This window comes from Camelina sativa, chromosome 2 (genome assembly GCF_030686135.1).
Source record: "Camelina sativa cultivar CO46 ecotype springtype chromosome 2, ASM3068613v1".
Taxonomy (NCBI): Eukaryota; Viridiplantae; Streptophyta; class Magnoliopsida; order Brassicales; family Brassicaceae; genus Camelina; species Camelina sativa.
In genome coordinates, this window is record NC_141881.1 from 28,571,466 (window position 1) to 28,592,529 (window position 21,064).

The window sequence follows — 21,064 nt, forward strand, 5'->3', positions numbered from 1 at the left end:
TAAACTACTATTAATTATGTGTTTAATCAGAAAGAAAAAAAAAACAACCCTTGTAAAATATTTTTCTACTTTAAAAAATGAATTTAAAATTAATTTTTCTTTGACCAACTAGAATCAAAGATATATATTGAAAAGTGTTAATTATTGAATACATATAATAAGTAAGGTAACTGCGAACAACTTTCAATGAAAATAAGAATAATAACCCAAATGGAAATATTTCTGAATTGATTCTTAGTCAACATATGAGGAAGTGTCTTTAGTCAAATGATTAATTGTTCATTTTTTACAGTATTTTTATATGGAATTTGACTCGACTATACCTTATTTTTAGATAGGGTGATTTCGATTCGTAGTCAAAAAAATACATAGTCAACATATTATAATTCCAAATACAAACACAATATATTAATTGTAGTTTTTTATTTGAATTAAAAAAATATAATATGATGATAATTTTTAGATGGTATTTGATTTAAGAAAACTAAAAAAATGTGTTTTCCTTGTGAAGTAATAATTAAGCATTGAATATTAATATATAAACGTTAATGTAGAGTTTTTTTTTAGAGTTGTAGACGCAAGGACAAAAATTTATGATTTATGTTTTTTTTTTAAACCAAAAAAAAATTACTCATCCAAGATCACCCAGTTTTAACATTGCTACCATATAAACTATGATGTGAATGCCCTCGATCGCGATGTATTTGGGAGTTATCACCTGTGACGTTAGAAACAGGAGGCTTTCCTTATACCTCGATTTATGCGAATTTAGACTTCATTTTCTGGCGGGCGTCTTCACAATACGGGGTTTCAGATATTGCTCGTCGTCTCCCCTGGATTGTATGGTCAATGTGGAAAGATAGGAATAAAAAGGTTTTTCAGGGTACTGAATTAGAGCCAATTGATATTTTGAATCAAGCGGCTAATGATAAATTACTGTGGGAGGAGGCCAAATCTTATTCAGTGCGATATATGTATCCTCCGCTTATATTAGAGGACAGGGGTTCCTATCCCCGTTGTCAGGTTGATGGTTCTTGGAAAGGTACGGACCCTTTTCAGGGTCTAGGGTGGTGGTGTTGTAGTGGAGAAGATTCTACGCTTCTATTGGGAGCACGGAGTCACAGAAGAGGTCTTACTCCCTTGCATGCGGAATTACAAGCTCTGATTTGGGCTTTGAAGTATTTACTGGCGGTTGGAGTTGATTGTCAGGCTTTTGAGACAGACTGTGCAGAACTAGTTGCAATGGTGCAGACGCCGGAGAATTGGCCCGCTTATTCGAATTTGCTGGAGAATTTCTCATTGCTCCGATCTTCCTTCCCTTCCTTCACCCTAGCCAGGATTCCACGAGACTTAAACGCAAGGGCTGATTGTCTGGCTCGGTCTTCAAGAACTTTAATTTCTGAATCAATTTTTGTAAACTCTTTTCCTCCGGTATGGGCTACCAACCTTGGAGTTATCCTTTAATTTTATTAATGTTTGGTTGAAAAACAAAATAAAGAAAAAATAACTATGATGTGTTTCCTACTTTACTTACAAAGTCAATGCATGTTAGTTTGCTCTAAAGATAGAAAGCAATGATATTATTATTGCACCTCAAGTGTATTGTCGATGCAAGATGCTCTAAACATTCCATTCATATAACCAAAAAAAAGACACAAAAACTAAAATACACTCATGTATATACGTTAACACCCTTCAAAAAAAAAAGAAAAAAAAATCTACAACTACATTGAAAACTCCAAATACAAATATATATATATAAACAATCACACTCCAATTTTTTGGGATTTAACATGACCACTAGACACATCTTCGAAATTGACCTCACTAACATCACCAAGAACGATCACATTATCTCCTACTGTCTTCCTCTTCGGCTTTGCCTCTTGAAGAATCAACAAGACATCTCTCATCGGTGGTCGGTCAGTCGGATTCCGACTCGTACACAACAACGCTATCCTCAGCATTTGCTTCATCTCTTCTCTTATAAGACTACATGACCTACCCATGCTTTTGTCTAGAACTTCTTCTACATCTTCTTTCGTCTTCAACTTTGATCTAACCCAGTCCACAATACTGTTACCTTCACCAAATTCGGGTTCCACCGATCTTTTTCCCGTGATTATTTCTAGCAAAATCACACCGTAACTGTAGATATCACTCTTTTTATCCACTTGTAGTGTGTAAGCATACTCTGCAAAACCAAACCAAAACAAACAAACAAAATTATAATTTTAGTCATATTGTCAGATGTTGTCACCCCAACAAAAAGAATGTTTTAACAAACGGACAAAATTCGAATAATAAAAAAAAATGGGACAAAAAAGTACAAAATTTTAAAATTTAGGGAAAAGTAAAGAATTAGTCAGAAAAGTGAAGGGTACCTGGTGCAATGTAACCGTACGATCCGGCTACGACGGACATGGATTCGTCGGTTTGAATCAGCTTCGCGACGCCGAAATCCGCAACACGCGCCTCCATATCTCCGTCGAGTAAAATATTGCTAGGTTTCAGGTCACGGTGTACGATCACCGGATCACAATCATGGTGGAGATAACAGATCCCTTGAGCGACACCAATCGCGATCTGATACAACGCCGTCCATTCCGCCGCCGCGTTCATCGTCTTATCACCACCGTGAAGCAGATCATCTAAGCTTCCGTTAGGCATGTATTCGTATAAAAGCATCGTACAATCTCGATTCGAGCAGCATCCAAGGAGACGAACGATGTTCCTGTGCCGTACGTTCCCTAAAACATCGACCTCCGCCAATACACCGCTCTTCCGCCGCCGGATCTTGCCGTTTTCTTTGTTTTTCCCCCATAGTTTTTTAACGGCGATGATTTCTCCGTTAGGCATCTCTGCTTTGTACACCGTTCCCGTTGATCCCATCCCGAGGATGCTATCGGTCTTTGAGAGACACTCCACCACATCATCCGCCGTAAAATTCAATCTCTGAAACGCCGTTAGCTTCCAAGGTCCTATATCTCCGCCGTTTCTTCCACCACCACCGTCAACTCTGTTTACATAGCTCTTCTGGAAACATCTAGTAGCTGCGACGAGAACAAAGAATCCAACACCAATCGCCGCCGCAAGTATCCAAACAATAGCTCCGGCGGTTTTCTTCGGTCGCTGATCGTTACGATGACCGTCTAGATCTGAATCTCCACCGTTAAACCTATCAGAATCGCAAGGCTTTCCGACGATAGCTCCACAGAGACCTTCGTTTGAGGAGAAGAAGGATGGATTCAGATGAGCGAACGAACCGCTCGGAATCGGACCGATGAGCTGATTATACGAAACGTTGAAGGTTGTGATGGTTTTGGAGCTTCCGATATCGGAAGGGATGGTTCCGGTTAAGAGGTTATGAGAAAGATCTACGTCGGCGATTGACGGAAGAGTTGAAATCTCCCAAGGAATGATACCGGAGAGATGGTTTTGGCTGAGATTTAAACAGAGAAGCTTCTCGCAATGTCCGATGTCCCATGGAATCGTTCCGTTGAGTGAGTTTCCTTGTAGCTCAATCCTATAGAAGCTTCTGCAACCGACGTAGTTTGGGATTTCGCCGATCAGATCGGTGAAGCTAGCTGAGAAGATCTGTAGATTCGGAGCTTTCCATATGTTTTCAGGTAGGGTGCTGTGGAAGGAATTGGCAGAGAGATTCAAGTATTGAAGTACAGGAGCGGTGGCGAAATCCGCCGGAATTTGATCGGTGAATCTGTTGTTACTCAAATCTACGAATGTGAGGTTAGGCAGAGAACCGAATCCGATCGGAATCGTACCGTTTAATCGATTGTTCTGAATCCTAAACCGGAACAGAGAGTTGCATCGAGCTAAGCTCTTTGGTAGTTCACCTTGGAACATGTTGGAGAAGAGGATGAGTTTGTATAGCTTGTTTCCATGGCAAAGAGAAGAAGGTATTGTGCCGGTGAATGAGTTGTTAGAGACATCCATAATCTCAAGGTTACCGTTAGATCCAAGCTTCTGTGGCAAAACACCGGTGAAGTTGTTGTTCCATAGAGACAATGTAGTTAGATGAGGGAGTTCACCGATTCCTTCAGGGACTTCACCTGAGAGGTTATTGCTGATTAAGCTTAGCAATGTGAGGTTCTTTAAGTTTGAGAAGCCTGATGGGATACTACCGGAAAGCTGATTACTCGAAACATCAAAAGACTTGAGTGCTTTCATGTTGCTATAACTCTCTGGAATCTCACCGGTGAAACCGTTTAAGAACAGAAGCATAGTCTCGAGCTTTGTGAGTTTGCCGAGTTCTTGAGGCAGAGGACCAGAGAGACTGCTGTTGGAAGCGTCAAAGTACTTGAGATTAGAGAGTAAGGAAAACTCTGAGGGTATGCTTCCGGTGAAGTGATTATAACCGATCTCCATGCGTTGGAGGTCCTGTAAGAGCCCCAAACTCGGAGGTAGTTCACCTTCGAGAACATTTCCGGCTAAATAAATGAACTTTAATCTCTTTAAAGCACCGTAAGCTGCAGGGATCTCGCCTTCGAAGTAACTCCCACCAAAGTTTAGCTCTTCCAAGAAACGAAGACGAGACACATCACTAGGTAATAGACCTTCGAAGTTGTTGCTGTAGGCATTGAGGACTTTTAAGAACTTGAGCTTGGAGATTCCGGGAGGAAAACTCGAGTCGAAAGAGTTACGGCTGATGTCTAAGGTAGTGAGCTTGGTGAGATCAAAGATAGAAGTTGGAAACGAGCCTTCCAAAGAATTCCCACTGAGATTCAAGTAAAGTAAGCTCGACAAGTAACGAATCTTTGGAGGAAGACGACCCGTGAGGTTACGGTGAGAGAGGTCAAGAGAAATGACTTGAGCCGTTGCATTATCACAAACTACACCAGACCAAGAACAGAAAACGGCGTCGGTTTGACCATCGGTAGGGAATTTCCAGTCTTGAAAAGCAGAGGGAGGGCCAGAGAGAGATGTTTTAAAGGAAAGGAGAGATAAGAGTTGAGGTGAGGCTTTGAGAGCTAAGGAATTGAAGGCGAAGAAAGGAAGAAGGAGGAGAAAGAAGAGATGAACAAGAGAAGGAGAAGTGTTCTTCTTGTCCATCATGGCTTTAGGGAGGAAACTAAAAGTGAAACAGTGTGATGAATTAAATGTAGTGAGATTGTTGGTTGAGAAAGGTGTTAGGATAAACAACGGTGGATATAATAAGGGTTTGAAGAAGAAGAAGAAGAAGAAGGTGGAGGAGGAGGTGAAGAGAAGAAGAAGTCATGATGAAGGTGATGATTATGGAGTGCGTCTAATGGTCTGGCTTTTGTTGGTTAAGGCGTTATGGTTTGTGTGGGGGGAAGAAATGAAAAAGTGATAAACAAATAAACTCATTCCATTTCCCACTCTTTCTTTTACTTTTCTTACCTTTTTTTCAACTGTTCTACTCAAAATACTTGTTCTTTTTTTTTTTTTTGAAATTGTTACTTTTATTCATTATGTTATGTCGTGTAAACCAATGAATGTATTTGTTAATTAGGCCATATCATACAAATACAGTAGAAGATTTGATTTTGGGTGGAGTTCTTTGAAAATGAGAAACCAAATAAAATGCCCACTAGAATTATTTTTCCACTGATTTTTTTTTTTTCTCTTATAAAAATATTTTGCACTACAAATTGAGAATGTTGGGAAAAAATGTATATATATACGCAATGAACATAATCCAATGTAAGCGAAAGTGGAATGTATTTTTTATATCTGAGTCACAAACACTCACAGGATCCAATAAAGCTAAAATCCTCTGTCTCTCTCCACTAACTCTCAAGCTAAAGTGGGACTGTATATAACTCTCATGCCCAGTCACTATTATATAATCTCTTTTTTACAATACACAAGTACGTATATGGGTGCGTATTTATATATATATATATATATGTATATGAATTATGGTTTTTTTTCTTTTTTCTTTCGAACACCATTCTGGCGCCCAAAAGATTCAAGATCAAATTACCAATTCATCGCACCACCATTCATACGCATATATACGTGTGCATCTCTCTTTATTACTTTTAATGAAATGATAAGTCGGAGAGTATTTGCCAAATCATATCCACATGCTACCGTAAATCTACTATACTGTATATATATTTTCTACCAACTTTAGAGAAACTTGATTTAGACTTCTTTAACTACAACAACAAAAACTCGATTCATATAACATCACTACCCAAAATTGTTTTCTCAATTAGTTATCTGACATTAACTGTAAACTCATAGTACTAATTACGATCATGAATTCTATACGTATTTTTATAGTCACTATTCTAACATTTTTGTCATTTCTAAATTATCACAATCACATGGTCTTCCTGTTCCTACTAAAAATAGTTTGTCTCTACTCCTTTTGCATTCCTCAAAATTACGTGTTTTCTAATTATCAATACATCATTATATATGGACTATGTTTTTCCTTTGATATAGATTATTTCTATTAGTTTTTTTTTTTTTCCATGTATTTCTTAAAAGTATCGCAATCTCGTGGTCCTCTTCTACTAAAAATATTTGTCTCATTTAATTATTTTTAACACTGCTAGGAAATCCAAACTATGCCTTTTTCTTTTATATATCTCTATTTTTTCTGGTCACCATGTCTTTTTCTAATTACGGTATTCTATATTTTTATTATTAAACAATAAACACACACAATGGAAAGAAAAAATATATATAATCTTTTTGTCAATGCTCTCTCTGTATATAAAGTTGTAGCTGTAGAAATTGACTTAAGGGGCATATGGTTTTGTATCATGATGGTTGCTTGCCATTATAGATTCACTTTTCATCATTAAGGTTGGGTGACATAAATATCTCACATTTATTCAAAAGTTCCAATGAAAAGATTTCATTATTTCCCAACTAATCACCTAAATTATCGCTTATGCGTATAATCTTTAAAAGCTCCGTACGTACGTGAGCATATATATATTGCTATACTATATCTTGAATCACAATATGTAAATTCATTTTCTCTTAATTACAATCACTCTCAACGTAGTTCGAAGTTCGGAGGCCAAAATGAACAGCATCTCAATTAGAATGATTATACGTTACAAACTCGTCCTATAAAGGATCAATGGTCCTAAATTTTTTGGGATTTTTTTTCAGAAAAATTAACAGAATGTAATAATGAAAAATAAAAATGTATAGAGGCATGCGTCGTTACATTTTTCTTTTGATAGTGTTGTTTTGGCCACGCGTGTCTTTTTCGCAACAACAGTATGGTATGTTTTGCCTTTTGCCATGTGACGGTTTTACCCCCAACTGAACTTGCTCTTTTTTAAGTAAGCATCACAAACATCTTTATTTGATTACTCTCAAGTCTCAAGTGATTTACATGGTTAACCTTCGTAGACCCTCTTTAGCTAGTCCATGTGCACACCTGTTTACTAGCATCTCGCTTAGTGAAAGAGAACTGTTGAAAACAATAGCCTCCGTCTCCGTGTAAGTAATGGTAATGTAAACGACAACTCCTTGTCTGATCACGTATTGTTGTAACTTCATCTATTAGCGAATGACACATCCTTTAGTTTTTTTGTATGAATTGAGTTATACTTCAAAGTAGCACTCGTCGGGTACTCAAAATTTGTAACAGAGCAATCGTATTTAGAGGAAATCGTTAAATTTGGAAGTACACGAGACAAAGAAACAAAATAAAGTGGGAAAGAAAGGAAAATATAATTATAAAAGTTTCAACAAGAGAATGATGAAAGAATTGAACATTCTTCAAAAGTAAACAAAGAGGATGAAATAAAGAGAGAAAGAAAACGATTGATGGAAGTGAGCCCATTTATATTTATTTATATATATAACAATGTTATTTCAAATGTGACTCATTTTAAAAATTATATTTATTTTTCTTTTTGAAATACCACCGTTTGTAACTTTGTATTTTTATTTTTAAAAGGACACCATGCACCGTTTGTATTGTGTATTTGGCATTCGTTAGCGAGACTTTTGGATTTTTAATTTTAGGTTCAGAATGAAATGATTTTTCATCTTAAGTGTGAATATCAAGTATCAAGTATATTCATATCAAATGAGCTAATTATTAAAATTCATGACTACGGCAAATACAACATGCAACATATCTACACTTATCACTAGATAAAAAAAAAGGTATTTTATCCGTAACTTTCTAGTCTTTGATCTCAATATATTCATTTTTGTTGGAATATTATAGATATATATTTATAAAGAATTAAAACATTTGCTGAGATAATTGAAAAGAAGTAAATTTAGTCAACGTCATAACAAACAGATAAAATAAAAATTGATTTGACACTAATTTCCAAATTGCTCAGATGAAGCCAAATTAGATGTCAGTTTTGTTCTATAGTTTAAGTAGTCTAGATCATCCCCACTAACCAAATCTCTCTTTTTGGTTGTATGAAAAAAGGTTTGTTAAATTAGTTTCTGTTATTGGTGTAATTAAAAACACTCAAAATTAGTTTGCAAAACCAAACACACACAGCATTGAGCAAATTTTAATTAACATATGGCCCATGCTTTATTTTGTCTTATGTGTTGTGGGCACATAGATGCTTTAACTTGAAGTTATGAATGATGATCATATTTTAAAGTAGTGACAATAATGCATGATCATTAACCTATAAAATCTCTATAACATTTTCAAAGTTGTTGTTAAGCAGATTAGATGGTAGAACCAATGAAATAAACCAAAACAAAATTATGATATCAAAACGTGTAATCATTTGATTCATGAAAAAAATAGATGTTTCACACTTTTTTGAAAATAGATGAGTATTTTTCTCCCATGGGATCCTAAATCAACATTCCTAATCATCATATTTTCAATTTCAAAATCTTGTCTTTTCCTTTTCTATTTTTTTCCCCCATAATTAAAAACAAAACAAAATGTTATGATTGCATGTAGGAGAAAATGGGTGTGAAAATTGGAGGACAGCCCATATGCCTACTAATCTCTCTTTTCTTTTTTTGTTTTCTCAATAATCATTAATCACAGTCGATTTTTAAACTCCATTGCTCGTATGTAAACGTGTATATGTATATTACATTATGTCAAAACTGGTACAAGATGTCAGTAAGTTAGTGTTTTGCTTTGTCACAAGTCATAACTTTATCAGCAAGAGCTAGTGAGCTTATGCAATTTCAAATTGGCTTTAATAGCACAATTCTAAAAGTATTGGGGGTTTTGATGTATAATTACATAAGTATACGACTAAATTTTGGAAAATCGTAGAAGTATGAGGGTCTAAAAAAGAAATTACGTTAAATAACAAATACTATTCTATTGACTAAAAATTATCTAAGCACCGTTTCCAACTTCCAGACCAAGAAACCAAAATGGGAATCAGAATCGACGGCGGAGAGGCGCTGGAGACTTTCGAAGGAGCTGATGCTGTTACAGTGACCAGTCTCGGCAATCAGAAACCACCCATGTCTTCATTCGTTTCATCATCTGAGCCGGTGAAGGCGAGTTATGGATCTAACGGTGAGGAGGATGAAGAGTATGAATGGGTGGCTGTAGATAAAGAGGTTGATTTTATCACGGATAAAGCTCCGGAGCTTGACGAAGTTGACGATGCTTTCTCTGCACTTCAATTGTGAGTGTTCGAAAGTAAAAAGTTCTTTGCTTTGATATATTGAAAGTACTCATCTTTGTCTTTTTAGGATGTTCAATGAGGATGATGAGAAATCAGAAGACCAAGTTACAGAGTCGGAGTCTGTGGATTGGATTGAGCCTCCGTTGCAGCTCTGTAATACTAGTCTTCTACAGCCTTATATGCTGGATAGATTCTACGACGCCTTTCATGTGTTTCAGACCGACCCTTCTGTTCAGGTTCTCTGTTTTCTCGCTGTCTTTTGAAGTCCATGGTTTTGAGAAACAAATAACTGAGACAGAGACATTGGTGTCGTGTCTTATGTTGCAGAGAATGGTTATCTCTTTGACTTCAGACAGGGCTGTTTGGGATGCAGTGATGAATAATGTGGTTGTCCGGGAGCTCATAAGCAATGGTAAGAAAATAAGATACAGTGCACTCTGTATCTAATTGATAATTATGTAAAGAGTTTTCCCCTTTGATGTATGATGCAGTTGAGAGGTCAGAAGAAGACTCTGCTTCAGCCCCAAATTGTTGTATAAGAAGGTTGTTTGAGAGAAGTGCTATCAAAATCATGGACGCCATGGAGAGAGTCACAAAGTACGTCACTGACCTCTTCAATGTTGTTCCTGGACATGAGACAGTTATTTTAGCTTCAGGTGCTTCCCCGGTGATGGAGAAGCTTCAGATCTCCGTTCTGCTCACCATTGTTGTCCTTCTTATCGTTTTAGTTACCCGAGTGACGAGAGGTAGATAGTATTTCAATTGTGAGTGCGCGACCTCTGCGGCTGAAACCGCTGCAGAAGAAAAGTGATACTTGTGCTACTCGTGTGTAATAAGAACAGTGATTTCAATCACAATATATGTCATTGAAACATTAAACCCAACATTTCCAAAACACGAGTGTACTTAACACACTAAATCACATTCCGTTAACTAAGCTACACGAAATCGGCTTTGATCATATACCCGTTTTCTGAGTATCGTCACAAAATACTATTCATCCGCGTAAACTTGAGATAAACGGGTGATTAAACCAGTTTCTTTTGAAGAGAAATGAAAGTGAGGACTCTGTTTTATGTACAGTGCAGAGCCATCCAGCCATCCATGAAACCAGTGATTGCTTCTTGTTTGTTTAAATCTAGCAAGACATCAAAAGCAAAAAGTGTGCCCACGTTTAAGTAAAAAGCTTGTGTAGGAGATTCACCAAATAATTGTGTATATTAAAGAAATATTCAGCGAGAAAGGGGATGTCACCTGGTATTAGGTGCTTGAGCTACCGAGATCAAAGTCCATTGTGTAATCATACTCGATTGTTGGAATAACTGATGCCATGAACTTCAAGAACAGGAAGAGGTACCTGGCAAAAAAAAAGCAATGGTGTAACCAGCAAGCCCATTGAACTAGTATAAGAGTTATTTGCAAGAAAACCACATACTTGTCAACTTCAGGTTCTACTCCGCGCGACATTAATACATCAATGATTTTCTTCATAACAGCTCCATGCCGACATGGATGGACTGAAGCATGCTTCCCAGGCAAGTGTGGATGATCTTCAATTGTGACCTATGCATTATTATTATAAACGAGGATCACAAAAGTATTGAACATTGGTCAAATTCAGAAGACATAAGAGGGAACACTTCGGTGGCATTACAAAAAAAAGTCATCTGAATCAGTTGAGATCGTCTTCTTTTTACCGTTTTACGAGCATGGTCTTGGCTCACATCCTCCATTACAAGTTCAGGTTGCAGCAGCATCCTTGACTACAAGAGACATCACAGTTCTTAAGTAGATAACAGGAAACATAAACAAGCAAAAAAAAATCCAAGAACTTTAGAATTAAACAAAGTATGAACGAGATGCAAACCTCATCATAACCGGTCAGCCAAACACGAGGAGTTTGGTAATACTTATCATACCTGAACCAAAGTGAAGAATTGTAAGTTTGCCTCCACTGAGCCAAAAGTATGAGAGCTGTATCTAAAAGTCAAAATGCAGTAACACATTCTTTGAATATGAAAGAAACGTGGGATGCTTACGTTATGGTGAGATCATATGTCCGAGTTCGGAGAATGTTATCGTCATCAGGTTCATGAGCCACAAGATAAGTTGACTGAAGAGTTGCCTGACTCAAGGAAGAATGAAAATATCAAAACTGTTGGTAGACCAAAATAACTGGAATATGGAAATATGCTCATAAGGTAAAAATACAGCTACACACGGCCAGTGTTCAATCGAGTCAAAGTATAACCTTTGAAACTCTTGTAATATCCTAGGAAACTTGAAAATTCAAGTGTATAATTTAACAGCATTTATCAAAGAGCAATAAAAAGCTGAGTGCAAACTGCAAAGACAAAAACTCACAGGATCATTTTCTACCAAATTGTCAGCCTCATCAAACTCCTCCATGTCTGGAATATCTTCCTCCTCCCCACCTCCAAAATACGTAGGTATTGACTTGATAACATTTTTCTCATTTATGTCCAAGGCATCCATGGATGGCAAGTTTTCATCTTCCTTGCCTTTATCTAAGGAAAAGATTAAGACAAGAGTAAAATCGGGGAAAAGTCAAATTTCGGAGGCGAACTAATCTCTCAAAACAAAATCTACCTTTCGGTTTCCCATGTGTAGCCAGCCAACCATCATTATCTTCATCATCAACCAACACTTCACCTCCAGCAGCTTCATAATCCTCCGCCACAGATGCAGCTCTCCGTAAACAAGGTACTGCCAACCCGTAAAAAGTCCATAAAACAATGTGCATTCAGAAACTAAACAGAAATCAGCACTAAAGATTTCAAATTTACCATTTCTAGTAATCAAAAACTGTTTGTCCGAGGGCAAGTAAGGCTTCCTTTTGCTTGGGTCACCAGATTCCCTAATCAAAAGTAAAAGCCATTATGTCAAAGCTTACCTATTCAAGCAAAGATATAGATATTGCCAATTGGCTTGAACTAGAAGTCATACATAATAATAACGCGCAAAGAGCAATATGTTATAGACATATAGTATTGAGCAGTAAGATTTAAAACTAATCAAACATCAGATTAACCATTCAGATAAGTTGTAACCTTGCTGCAATCAGCAAAGCCACAATTTTGATTGATCCCATCACAATCTCACATAATTTGCATAAAGTCTTATACTTTTCGACAACACAGAGAGACCCATTCACCCATATTCATCAAGGATTCATCAAGAATCAAAATTCACATATCATAGATGACAAAATTCACAAACTCAAAATCACAATTGGCCACTATGTATATTCTTCATATCCTCAATTAAAAAAATTCAAAATTTGGAACTAACCAGGACCAGGTGGGACACTTGGAGACAAGATTATCTCCGGCGAGTACGAACTCGCTGACGCTGAGCACTCCCTTCTCCTTGAACGCAGAGATCGTACGTGGACCTGTGATCCTCTCAACTGTACCTTTAAATGCGTCATGAAGCTTTTGCGAAAGCACCATACTTTGAGATAGCGATGAATTCAGATCTAATCAGTGGTTTATATCGAAGAAGAATTTATCGTATCGAAGAAATAATCTAATCGAGGATTCGATTGCGAGCCCTAATCCCTAAGCTGGAGAATTATAGATTCCGTCAAATTTGAGGAGATGATATTTTAATATATTTTTCGAATAGTCCTCATACTTCCATTTATTTAAGTTTTTTGCCCTATTAATTTATTTGTTTCATTCAGGTCCAAGAAAGTACAATTGAGGTTTTTTCATTACAAAGGAATCACATTGCCCTTATTGAAATAACATCTTTGCGCTAAGTTTGTTTTCACGGCAAGAGCACAACGGAGCCAGAGGTTAACCTATTCTCAAGATCTGCGTGAGCGTCAGCGACTCGAGACAGAGGGTACTTGTGATTCACACGAGCCTTTAAGATACCAGATTGAACGTTGGCGAAAACCTCTCCAGCACATTCCAAGAGCTCGTCACGAGTTTCATTGTATTGCATCATGGAAGGTCTTGTCAAGAAGAGAGACTTTGGAGCAAGATCAGATAATGGAATCGGATCTGGAGATCCTGATGATTGTCCAAAGCTCACCATGTATCCCCTGCTCTTTAAACATGCTAATGATCCCTGGAAATTTATAAAAACTTCACAATGAGAAATCCGAAAAAGAAACCTAACATAGAACATAAACAGTCTTGGCTCTGTGACGTTACCTTAAAAGTGTCTTTGCCCACAGAGTCATAAACAACATTGACTCCTTTACCAGATGTAATGTCGTTGACCCTGGAAACAAAATCCTCGTTTTTGTACATAATAACATGGTGACATCCATCTTCTTTGGCTTGAGCAGCTTTTTCATTAGTTGAAACAGTTCCAATGACAGTGGCTCCAAGTGCATTTGCCCATTGACACAACAGAGACCCAACTCCACCAGCAGCAGCATGAACAAGGATTGTATGCCCACTCTCGACCTTTCCAAATACAAATAGGGACTCGAGTCAACAGGCAAGAATCTATATATAATAAAACTCTACTTTGTTCAACAGGCAAAGAATACACAAATCCAGCTTTTGGTCTTCTTCTGCCTATAACTTACACACCAAAATTTCTAACTTTTCACAGAAAAAGGTTAGATGAAAACTAACCTTGAAGCAACGGCGAAGGAGAAACTGTGCAGTCATACCCTTGAGCATGATTGATGCTGCAACGATAGGATCAATAGATGAAGGAACAGGAACCACTTTATCCGCTGGAAGGATTTGTTCCTCAGCATACGCACCCATCGGATTTCCAGCGTAAGCAACGAGATCACCAATCATTCTGCCAGTCAATCCCGAGCCAACAGCTACCACCTCTCCAACAGCCTCCATACCTATGATAAGCAATGACACATTACTTCAGAAAAAGAAAAAAAATTGCTATTCCTTTCTCTCATTAGGTTCTAGTAATGTACATTACCTGGTGTGAAGGGCATTGAAGCTGGCTTGTAAACACCTTTCCTGAAGTAAACATCAATGAAGTTAAGCCCGATCGCCTTGTTCTTCACACGTATCTCACCCTCCTTTGGTTCCCCTACTTCCACATCCTCCCATTTCAGAACCTTCCATTAAAACAAACAAAACCTCAATGAAAGATAGCATAATCTACTTTCAAAGCAGAGTGTACATAAACTCAAATACACATTAGTGATACAGTAAATGACCATCAAATATCGACTCAAGCTCAAATACCAAATGCTAAAAGCTAAAAGCTGAAAGCACTTTGATTGTGTTTCACCAAAAAAAGTCAGGATCTTTCGAATGCGATTATCTTTTACTAAGTCCAACTTAGAGTATTAGTGGTATGGAACTAGAGGTTATAGTGAATCTCGAATCAATTAAATTCTATTCACAGAAGCATATAAAGACACATACAATCGCAATCTAATATGATCTCAGTGATCCAAATCCGACCCAAAATCGAATATTTACTCACCTCAGGACCGCCATGCTCGTAAACACTAATACCTTTCACCATCCTCTTCTCCGGCGACTCTTCCACCGCGACTGTGCTCAGAGCTCGTACAGCAAACGCAGTGCTACGTGCAGACAACGAAAAACTCGAGAAATCGGCAGGGATTTGACGAAAGCTGAGATCTTTGCGATGAATTCGTGGAAAGCTCGAGAATTTTGAGTGATAGAGACGACGTGACAGGTGTCCAGACGCTTGAAGACAAGAGTGATGAAGAGTCAATGCTGCCATTTTCTTATGGCCCCCTCTCTCTTTCTTCTTCTCTGCCCCTAGTAACTTTATCTGCTTTTCCCATCTTTGTCCTTTAACTTTCAATGTATTTACATTATTCACCATTAGTTTTATTATGTTACAAAACACACCTTAAATTGGAAATGGGAATCCATCTTAATTTACACCTTAAACATGTGTAATGTTTTAGAGTTTTAGTTAATCGATTTGGATAGTATGCAAACAAAAATTTGTTATAAAAATATATAAGTTTACCAAATGATAGAGACTTTAAGCTTAAGAAGACCTAAGTATGGTGGTTTTCTTGAATATCACGTTTCTTCGTCATTCTCCTCCAAAACCAATGCTTGTCCCAGAGTCCAGCCACCTTTTCGATCGGAACATTCTTAGTCTCCGGCAAAAAGAGCTGCACCGCCACCGTCATCACAACAACCCACCCTCCATAAAAGAAGAAAATCCCAGCTCGAAACTTACACAACATCGGTGGTACGCTTTGAGCCACGGCGAAAGTAAACACAAAACTCACTGCCACAGTCACACTCTGCGCAGCAGATCTTATCTCCAACGGGAAAATCTCGCTCGGTACAAGCCACCCTAATGGCCCCCACGACCAACCAAACCCGGCCACGTAAACACATACCAAAACCACAACTGTGTAATCGTACCCTTCCCCTATCACCCCGTTGTTGTGACCCTCAGCCACCATAATGATCACACCGATGGTAACTTGTGCCACAAGCATCTGTAACCCTCCTATAAAAAACAGAGTCTTTCTACCGATTCTGTCCACAACGAGCATTGACAAGAACGTGGAAGCTGTGCCAACGATTCCTGTCACGAGTGTTGACATCAAAGAACCACTCTCCCCGAACCCAACGGTTCTAAACAAAACAGGTGCGTAGAAAGCAACAACGTTGATTCCCGTAACTTGTTGAAAGAAAGGTATCGCTAAAGCCATCACTAACTCAGGCCTATATTTCTTCTGAAGCAATACAACAAATGCGTTTGAATCTGTAGCAGAATCAGAACTCGCTTCGATGAGATCAGTAAGCTCGTCTTGAACATTCTGTGTTCCACGGACACGGCGAAGCATCAGCTCAGCCTTTCGCACATCTCCCGTGGTCTGGATGATACTGTTGGGCGTTTCCGGGAGAAAGAGTGAGCCAAGCGTGAGGATTGAAGCCGGTATTGCAGCTGTGGCTAAAGAGATTCTCCAACCATAGCCATGTTTGATCTTTTGGGTTTCGTAGTTGATTAGATTTGCAGTTAAGAATCCAATTCCGATACAAAGCTGGAAACCATTACTGATTGCTCCTCTGTATTTTGCTGGCGCCATCTCCGAGAGATACAGAGGAACCGACTTTTTTAAAAAAAAAACACAAACAAGATTGTCAAACTTTAAACTTGACCATTGTAACTCTTGTTTCTAAAACTTAAAACCAATATGTCTTTTGTCACCTGGTTTGCGAAACCAACTCCAACGCCGAGCAAGAGACGTGCAATAATGAGCATAGCAACATTCTGAGCAGAGCCGCCGAGAGCAGAGCCGGCGAGAAAGGCCAAGCCGCCAAGAAATATAGAGGGCTTGCGGCCCCAAGAACGAGTGACCGACGAAGCTAGTAGGGTAGCGACGAAACCGGAAACGTAGAGAGAAGAAGTGAAAGACGTAAGAAGTTGGCTATTGAAAAGACAATAGTGGTTATTGCTTCTCCTTATTGTTCTATCTTCTTCTTGGAGCTTATACACTTTTGGGAAGAATCTTTTCAGAAATGGCCCCATTGACATCACTCCACCTATACATGGATCGTTACAATGTTTGCATATCAAATTGACAGAAGAAAATTGTTGATCGGTTAATCACATATGATTAGATTTTAGTGTTTGCGTTTTACGTTTTAAATTGCAATTTGCATAAATATTTTATTAAGAAGTGAATTGTTTTCTACTTCAAATATATATGTGTGTGTGTTTTCTTGTAACGCAAACATAAATAAACATAAATTTGGGTTGAAGCAATCGAAATTATACAAACCTGAAACTCCGAGGTCATAGCCGAAGATGACACCTCCCATGGCGGCCATGACACATGAAGCCACCACAAAATAAGTTATCTTCCCACCAGATTCTGATTTAGCCATGGCTTCTTTTCTTGCTTCTTCTTCTCCCATGTTCACATAGAGGGACACTCAAACACGACACAAATAATATCTAAATTGGGTATGTGAATTGTTAGGTTTTAGTTTTTAGTATGTCATATCTAAGTTTGAGTTTTCAAGGTAGAGAGACTTCTTGGTTGGACCATATAATTGAAGTGTTTTAATTGACTTGAGTGTGGAAACTTTTGTTTGTTTTTGTTTTGGCTGATGAGAGATATCGAAACTGGACAATAAGAGGCATGTGAAGAAAGACTTTTCTATATAGTGTAGACAAGTCAATAGCTATATATTTTTCTTCTTTGTCTACCTTACTAGTAATTGATATTGTGCTTTGAAATTTGACTATGTAGAAAAAAAACCATCATTTTCATGGGTATGTGGAATAAAGTTGATCGATTCATTACTTCAAATATCAATCATGTACAATAACTTGAAAAATAAAATTTTATCAAAAACTAATTTGACAATTTGTATTCCTAAAAAAAAAACATTAAGAGGATAAAGTGTCAAATTAGAAAGGTTAGGTCACAATTGAGATAATAAAAGAAGATAAAGGAGAAGTAAATAATTTCAAGTCTTTTAACCAGTTGTTAAAGACCTCTTTATAAAAGAGAAAACTAGATACACGTGGCACCTACAACACATTTGTTACCGTCACCAGCCTGTGACTTAAGAAAAATAGCAAAAAAAAAAGAGCAAGACTTTCAAAATTTAAAGACGGCTTTTTTTTTTTTTTTTTTTTTTTTTTTTTTTCAATCTCTGCTCTCTCCAGGGGAAATTAAAAAAGGTGGAACCTTCTTTTGTTCTCCTGGAGTGCGATCGATTGACTCTCTCTCTCGTCTTCGTCGTCGTTGATCGTATCGAGGAATTGGGGTTTTTAGTTCGATTCAATTTCATCAGATATCTCGATTTTTTCTGGGGTTTTTCAAAGGTTTGATGATCGGTTTGCTTTTGTTCAGTTTGTTCTTTTTAATTGATTGATTGATTTGATAATATAAATTAGGGTTTATGTTAAGTTATCCCCTTTTGCAGTTAAAAGATTTGATTTTTTTTTTTTTAATCGTTGTCGTTGAATTCGTTATTAATCTGAGGTTTTAAGGTTTTAGTCTTCTGTAGTAGAAAGATGAAATGGAGTCTACGATTTTTAGATGAATTATGAAATTGATTACGCGGATGATGATAACGCTTATGAGTTGTTTTACTTTTTTCAGAACCAAAAGAAGGTTTTGGTATTGGAAAATGCCTTCTCTAATCTCACAACAATGGCAAGAGAAGACTAGTGGATTCTTTTCTTCATCAGGTTTTTGATTATTTTCTGTACTAACCTCTTTCTTTGTGTGTGTTTGTGTGTGTGTTTGTGATGGGAAAGCTTACTATGGTTTTTTACTGAATTAGGAACGAAGCTTAGGGAAGCGAGGCAATCAGCTGGTAGTTTTGTGGGGGAAGTCGCTAAGGATGCGAAAGTGAATGTTACTGATGTTGCAGAAAGAGTTGGCACGATGTTTAAAAGCCGGTGGGCAATTCTTCAGCAGCCTGCAACTAGACATGCTGTGCAAGAACACCTCATCACAGCTGCTGCCACAACCGGGACTTTGGTCAGGAAAGGTATAACTGAGACAAAGGAAAAGGTTTCTGTTGGAAAAATTAAAGTGGAAGAGGTATAGCTTCTTGAATTTACTCTCGACAAGAATGTATTTTTAGTTTCATTTTCTAACTTCTGACGGCTTAATTCACTGATCTTTGTTTTCTCTTTAGGCGGCCAAAAAGACTGCGCAAAAGAGCAAGACCATTTTGACGGATATAGAAAGGTGGCAGAAGGTATTTGAGTCTGACATGTGTGATTGTATGCCGTTGATCTGAGTTTGGTCTCTAATATATGTTCTTTATAATCTGCAGGGAGTTGCCAGCTCAGATGGTAAGATAATGCTGACCATTGCGATTTATGAGATTAAACGGTTTATAAACCTTGCTTAGTTGGAAATTCCATGGTCTACGGTCTCCGATTTATCCTTTTTCTTGAGATAACTATTAGTAACACTATATGGTTTTTTTTTGGCGCTCAGTGTTTGGTGTAGCCATTGAAAACACTGTCCAGCGGCAGGAGTCAAGCAGGCCTATTCCATTTATACTGACTAAATGCGCAGATTATCTCATATTAACAGGTAATAATGTTTGGACCAATCATTTAAGGCTTTTATTATAGCTCATCATACCTTCTCACATCAGGTTATCAATGTGGTATATTTTTCTCTTACTCAGGACTTAATTCACCGAGCTTGTTCAAAGCCGAAGGAGACAAAAAGTTGATTCATCAATTGGTTTCAACGTACAATCAAGGTAATCAACATTCCAACAAGTTTTCTTTTCGACACACTTATGGCTCAGGGAGAAACTGTAATTTAGTTTAATCACTTGTTTGGCAGATCCTAGAGCGTCAATACCTGAGGGTGTGAATCCAATTGATGTTGCTGCACTGATCAAATACTATCTTGCTAGCCTTCCGACACCACTAACTACTTTTGAGCTGTATAATGAAATCAAAGATGCAAGGTCAAGCGTACACAGAATGAGAAAGTCCCTCCAAAAGCTTTCCAATGCGAACTATAATACGTTGGAGTTCATAACAGCGCTATTGCTTCGTGTAAGCCAGAAATCACTACTTAACAAGGTAGGACTATCTTATCTATAGTCATTTAAGATAGTAAGAAATGAACATTAATATCTTATTCTAGATTCTTAAAATCTTCCAAAATTCAGGAATCAAATATGTAATCTAAATATTGAGGAAACATTTGTTTGCATTTTGTCAGATGGATTCGCATAGCCTAGCTATGGAAATGGCTCCTGTGATAATGTGGCGAGAAGACAACAGACCTGAATCTTATCGTGAATACTGGAAACGCCCGTCGAGGAGTCCTAAGAAAAGCAACGACTTTGAAACTGCTACTCCATGGGACTTGCTCTCAGGTAAACACAAAATTCTTATAACGTTTACCATTGAAGTAAAGTTCTATTATGGTCATTTATATCTTTCATGGTTGTCGACAGACGAAGGAGAAGGTCTAGATGCATCTTCATCAATCTCTCTAGATGATATCGTTCAAGTTGATTTTGGAGCTGTCGAGGTTGTGCAGTGCCTAATTGAACATCACAATGCGATTTTCACGGATGCAGATGAGACTGTATGGAGGTGAAAACAAAATAAAAGTAAACCAATCTTTCCAAAGTCGACCTTCCATGATTTTTCAATTTCCGGACCGAACCAGAAGAAGATGACCGTTACAAGAACATATGCATTTTGAACTGCATGATGATTGATTGACTAGTGATTTCAGTAAATAAGCTTTCGTTTCACATTGGTTCTTCTGTAACATGTTTTAGACTTTAGAAACTGATGATTTAAAAGAAAGTTTTTCTTATAAGAAATCAAGAATTCGGATTGTTTCCTCATCATATAAAGCAATCACCGGACGTAACCTGAATTAGATAAAGCTTGACGGTAAAGCTCCAATTAGATAACCACTGGTTACCAAATCGGTTATTGCAACGCAAATGCAACCAAACCGATTTGCTCCAATTAGATAACACCACTGGTTACCA

General features: G+C 37.6%; 6 protein-coding genes and 1 pseudogene across 8 annotated transcripts; 3 read left to right on the top strand and 4 right to left on the bottom strand.

The window, feature by feature from the left end:
* Nucleotides 1-849: 849 nt before the first annotated feature.
* LOC147949301 (uncharacterized) lies at nt 850-1,464 on the top strand. The gene has a single exon (XM_087470783.1). The coding sequence runs from the start codon at nt 850-852 to the stop codon at nt 1,462-1,464; it is 615 nt and encodes a 204-aa protein (XP_087326909.1).
* Nucleotides 1,465-1,602: 138 nt separating this feature from the next.
* On the bottom strand, nt 1,603-5,627 carry LOC104738860 (leucine-rich repeat receptor-like protein kinase TDR). The gene is made up of 2 exons (XM_010459080.3): nt 2,385-5,627; nt 1,603-2,194 (listed from the first exon to the last, which is right to left on the bottom strand). Exons 1-2 carry the CDS (start codon nt 5,071-5,073, stop codon nt 1,767-1,769), a joined length of 3,117 nt encoding a protein of 1,038 aa, XP_010457382.2. The 5' UTR covers nt 5,074-5,627; the 3' UTR covers nt 1,603-1,766.
* A 3,027-nt stretch (nt 5,628-8,654) lies between these two features.
* On the top strand, nt 8,655-10,491 carry LOC104738882 (uncharacterized). Its single transcript, XM_010459098.3, has 4 exons — nt 8,655-9,596; nt 9,664-9,832; nt 9,924-10,008; nt 10,088-10,491. The coding sequence occupies exons 1-4, from the start codon at nt 9,337-9,339 to the stop codon at nt 10,348-10,350; spliced, it is 777 nt and encodes a 258-aa protein (XP_010457400.2). The 5' UTR covers nt 8,655-9,336; the 3' UTR covers nt 10,351-10,491.
* LOC104738872 (autophagy-related protein 3) lies at nt 10,442-13,231 on the bottom strand. Its single transcript, XM_010459087.3, has 10 exons — nt 12,909-13,231; nt 12,404-12,474; nt 12,207-12,323; nt 11,961-12,124; nt 11,636-11,721; nt 11,464-11,515; nt 11,294-11,359; nt 11,032-11,159; nt 10,851-10,953; nt 10,442-10,734 (listed from the first exon to the last, which is right to left on the bottom strand). The coding sequence occupies exons 1-9, from the start codon at nt 13,067-13,069 to the stop codon at nt 10,857-10,859; spliced, it is 942 nt and encodes a 313-aa protein (XP_010457389.2). The 5' UTR covers nt 13,070-13,231; the 3' UTR covers nt 10,442-10,734; nt 10,851-10,856.
* Nucleotides 13,232-13,370: 139 nt separating this feature from the next.
* Nucleotides 13,371-15,441, bottom strand: LOC104738892 (uncharacterized). Its single transcript, XM_010459107.3, has 5 exons — nt 15,042-15,441; nt 14,526-14,667; nt 14,213-14,439; nt 13,781-14,038; nt 13,371-13,694 (listed from the first exon to the last, which is right to left on the bottom strand). Exons 1-5 carry the CDS (start codon nt 15,411-15,413, stop codon nt 13,389-13,391), a joined length of 1,305 nt encoding a protein of 434 aa, XP_010457409.1. The 5' UTR covers nt 15,414-15,441; the 3' UTR covers nt 13,371-13,388.
* A 4-nt stretch (nt 15,442-15,445) lies between these two features.
* On the bottom strand, nt 15,446-17,693 carry LOC104738901 (sugar transport protein 3-like; annotated as a pseudogene). Its single transcript, XR_015571374.1, has 3 exons — nt 17,341-17,693; nt 16,767-17,101; nt 15,446-16,668 (listed from the first exon to the last, which is right to left on the bottom strand). The product of XR_015571374.1 is annotated as a sugar transport protein 3-like (transcript).
* Nucleotides 17,694-18,157: 464 nt separating this feature from the next.
* On the top strand, nt 18,158-20,890 carry LOC104738913 (putative Rho GTPase-activating protein At5g61530). 2 transcript variants are annotated; one of them, XM_010459127.2, is made up of 10 exons: nt 18,162-18,395; nt 18,676-18,764; nt 18,860-19,122; nt 19,220-19,282; nt 19,361-19,379; nt 19,528-19,626; nt 19,724-19,801; nt 19,888-20,132; nt 20,275-20,431; nt 20,513-20,890. In XM_010459127.2, exons 2-10 carry the CDS (start codon nt 18,704-18,706, stop codon nt 20,656-20,658), a joined length of 1,131 nt encoding a protein of 376 aa, XP_010457429.1. In that variant the 5' UTR covers nt 18,162-18,395; nt 18,676-18,703; the 3' UTR covers nt 20,659-20,890. The 2 variants fall into 2 exon arrangements, with proteins under 2 accessions (XP_087328898.1, XP_010457429.1); XM_087472772.1 differs by lacking the exon at nt 19,361-19,379 and having other exon boundaries at nt 18,158-18,395; nt 19,220-19,301.
* Nucleotides 20,891-21,064: the final 174 nt, after the last annotated feature.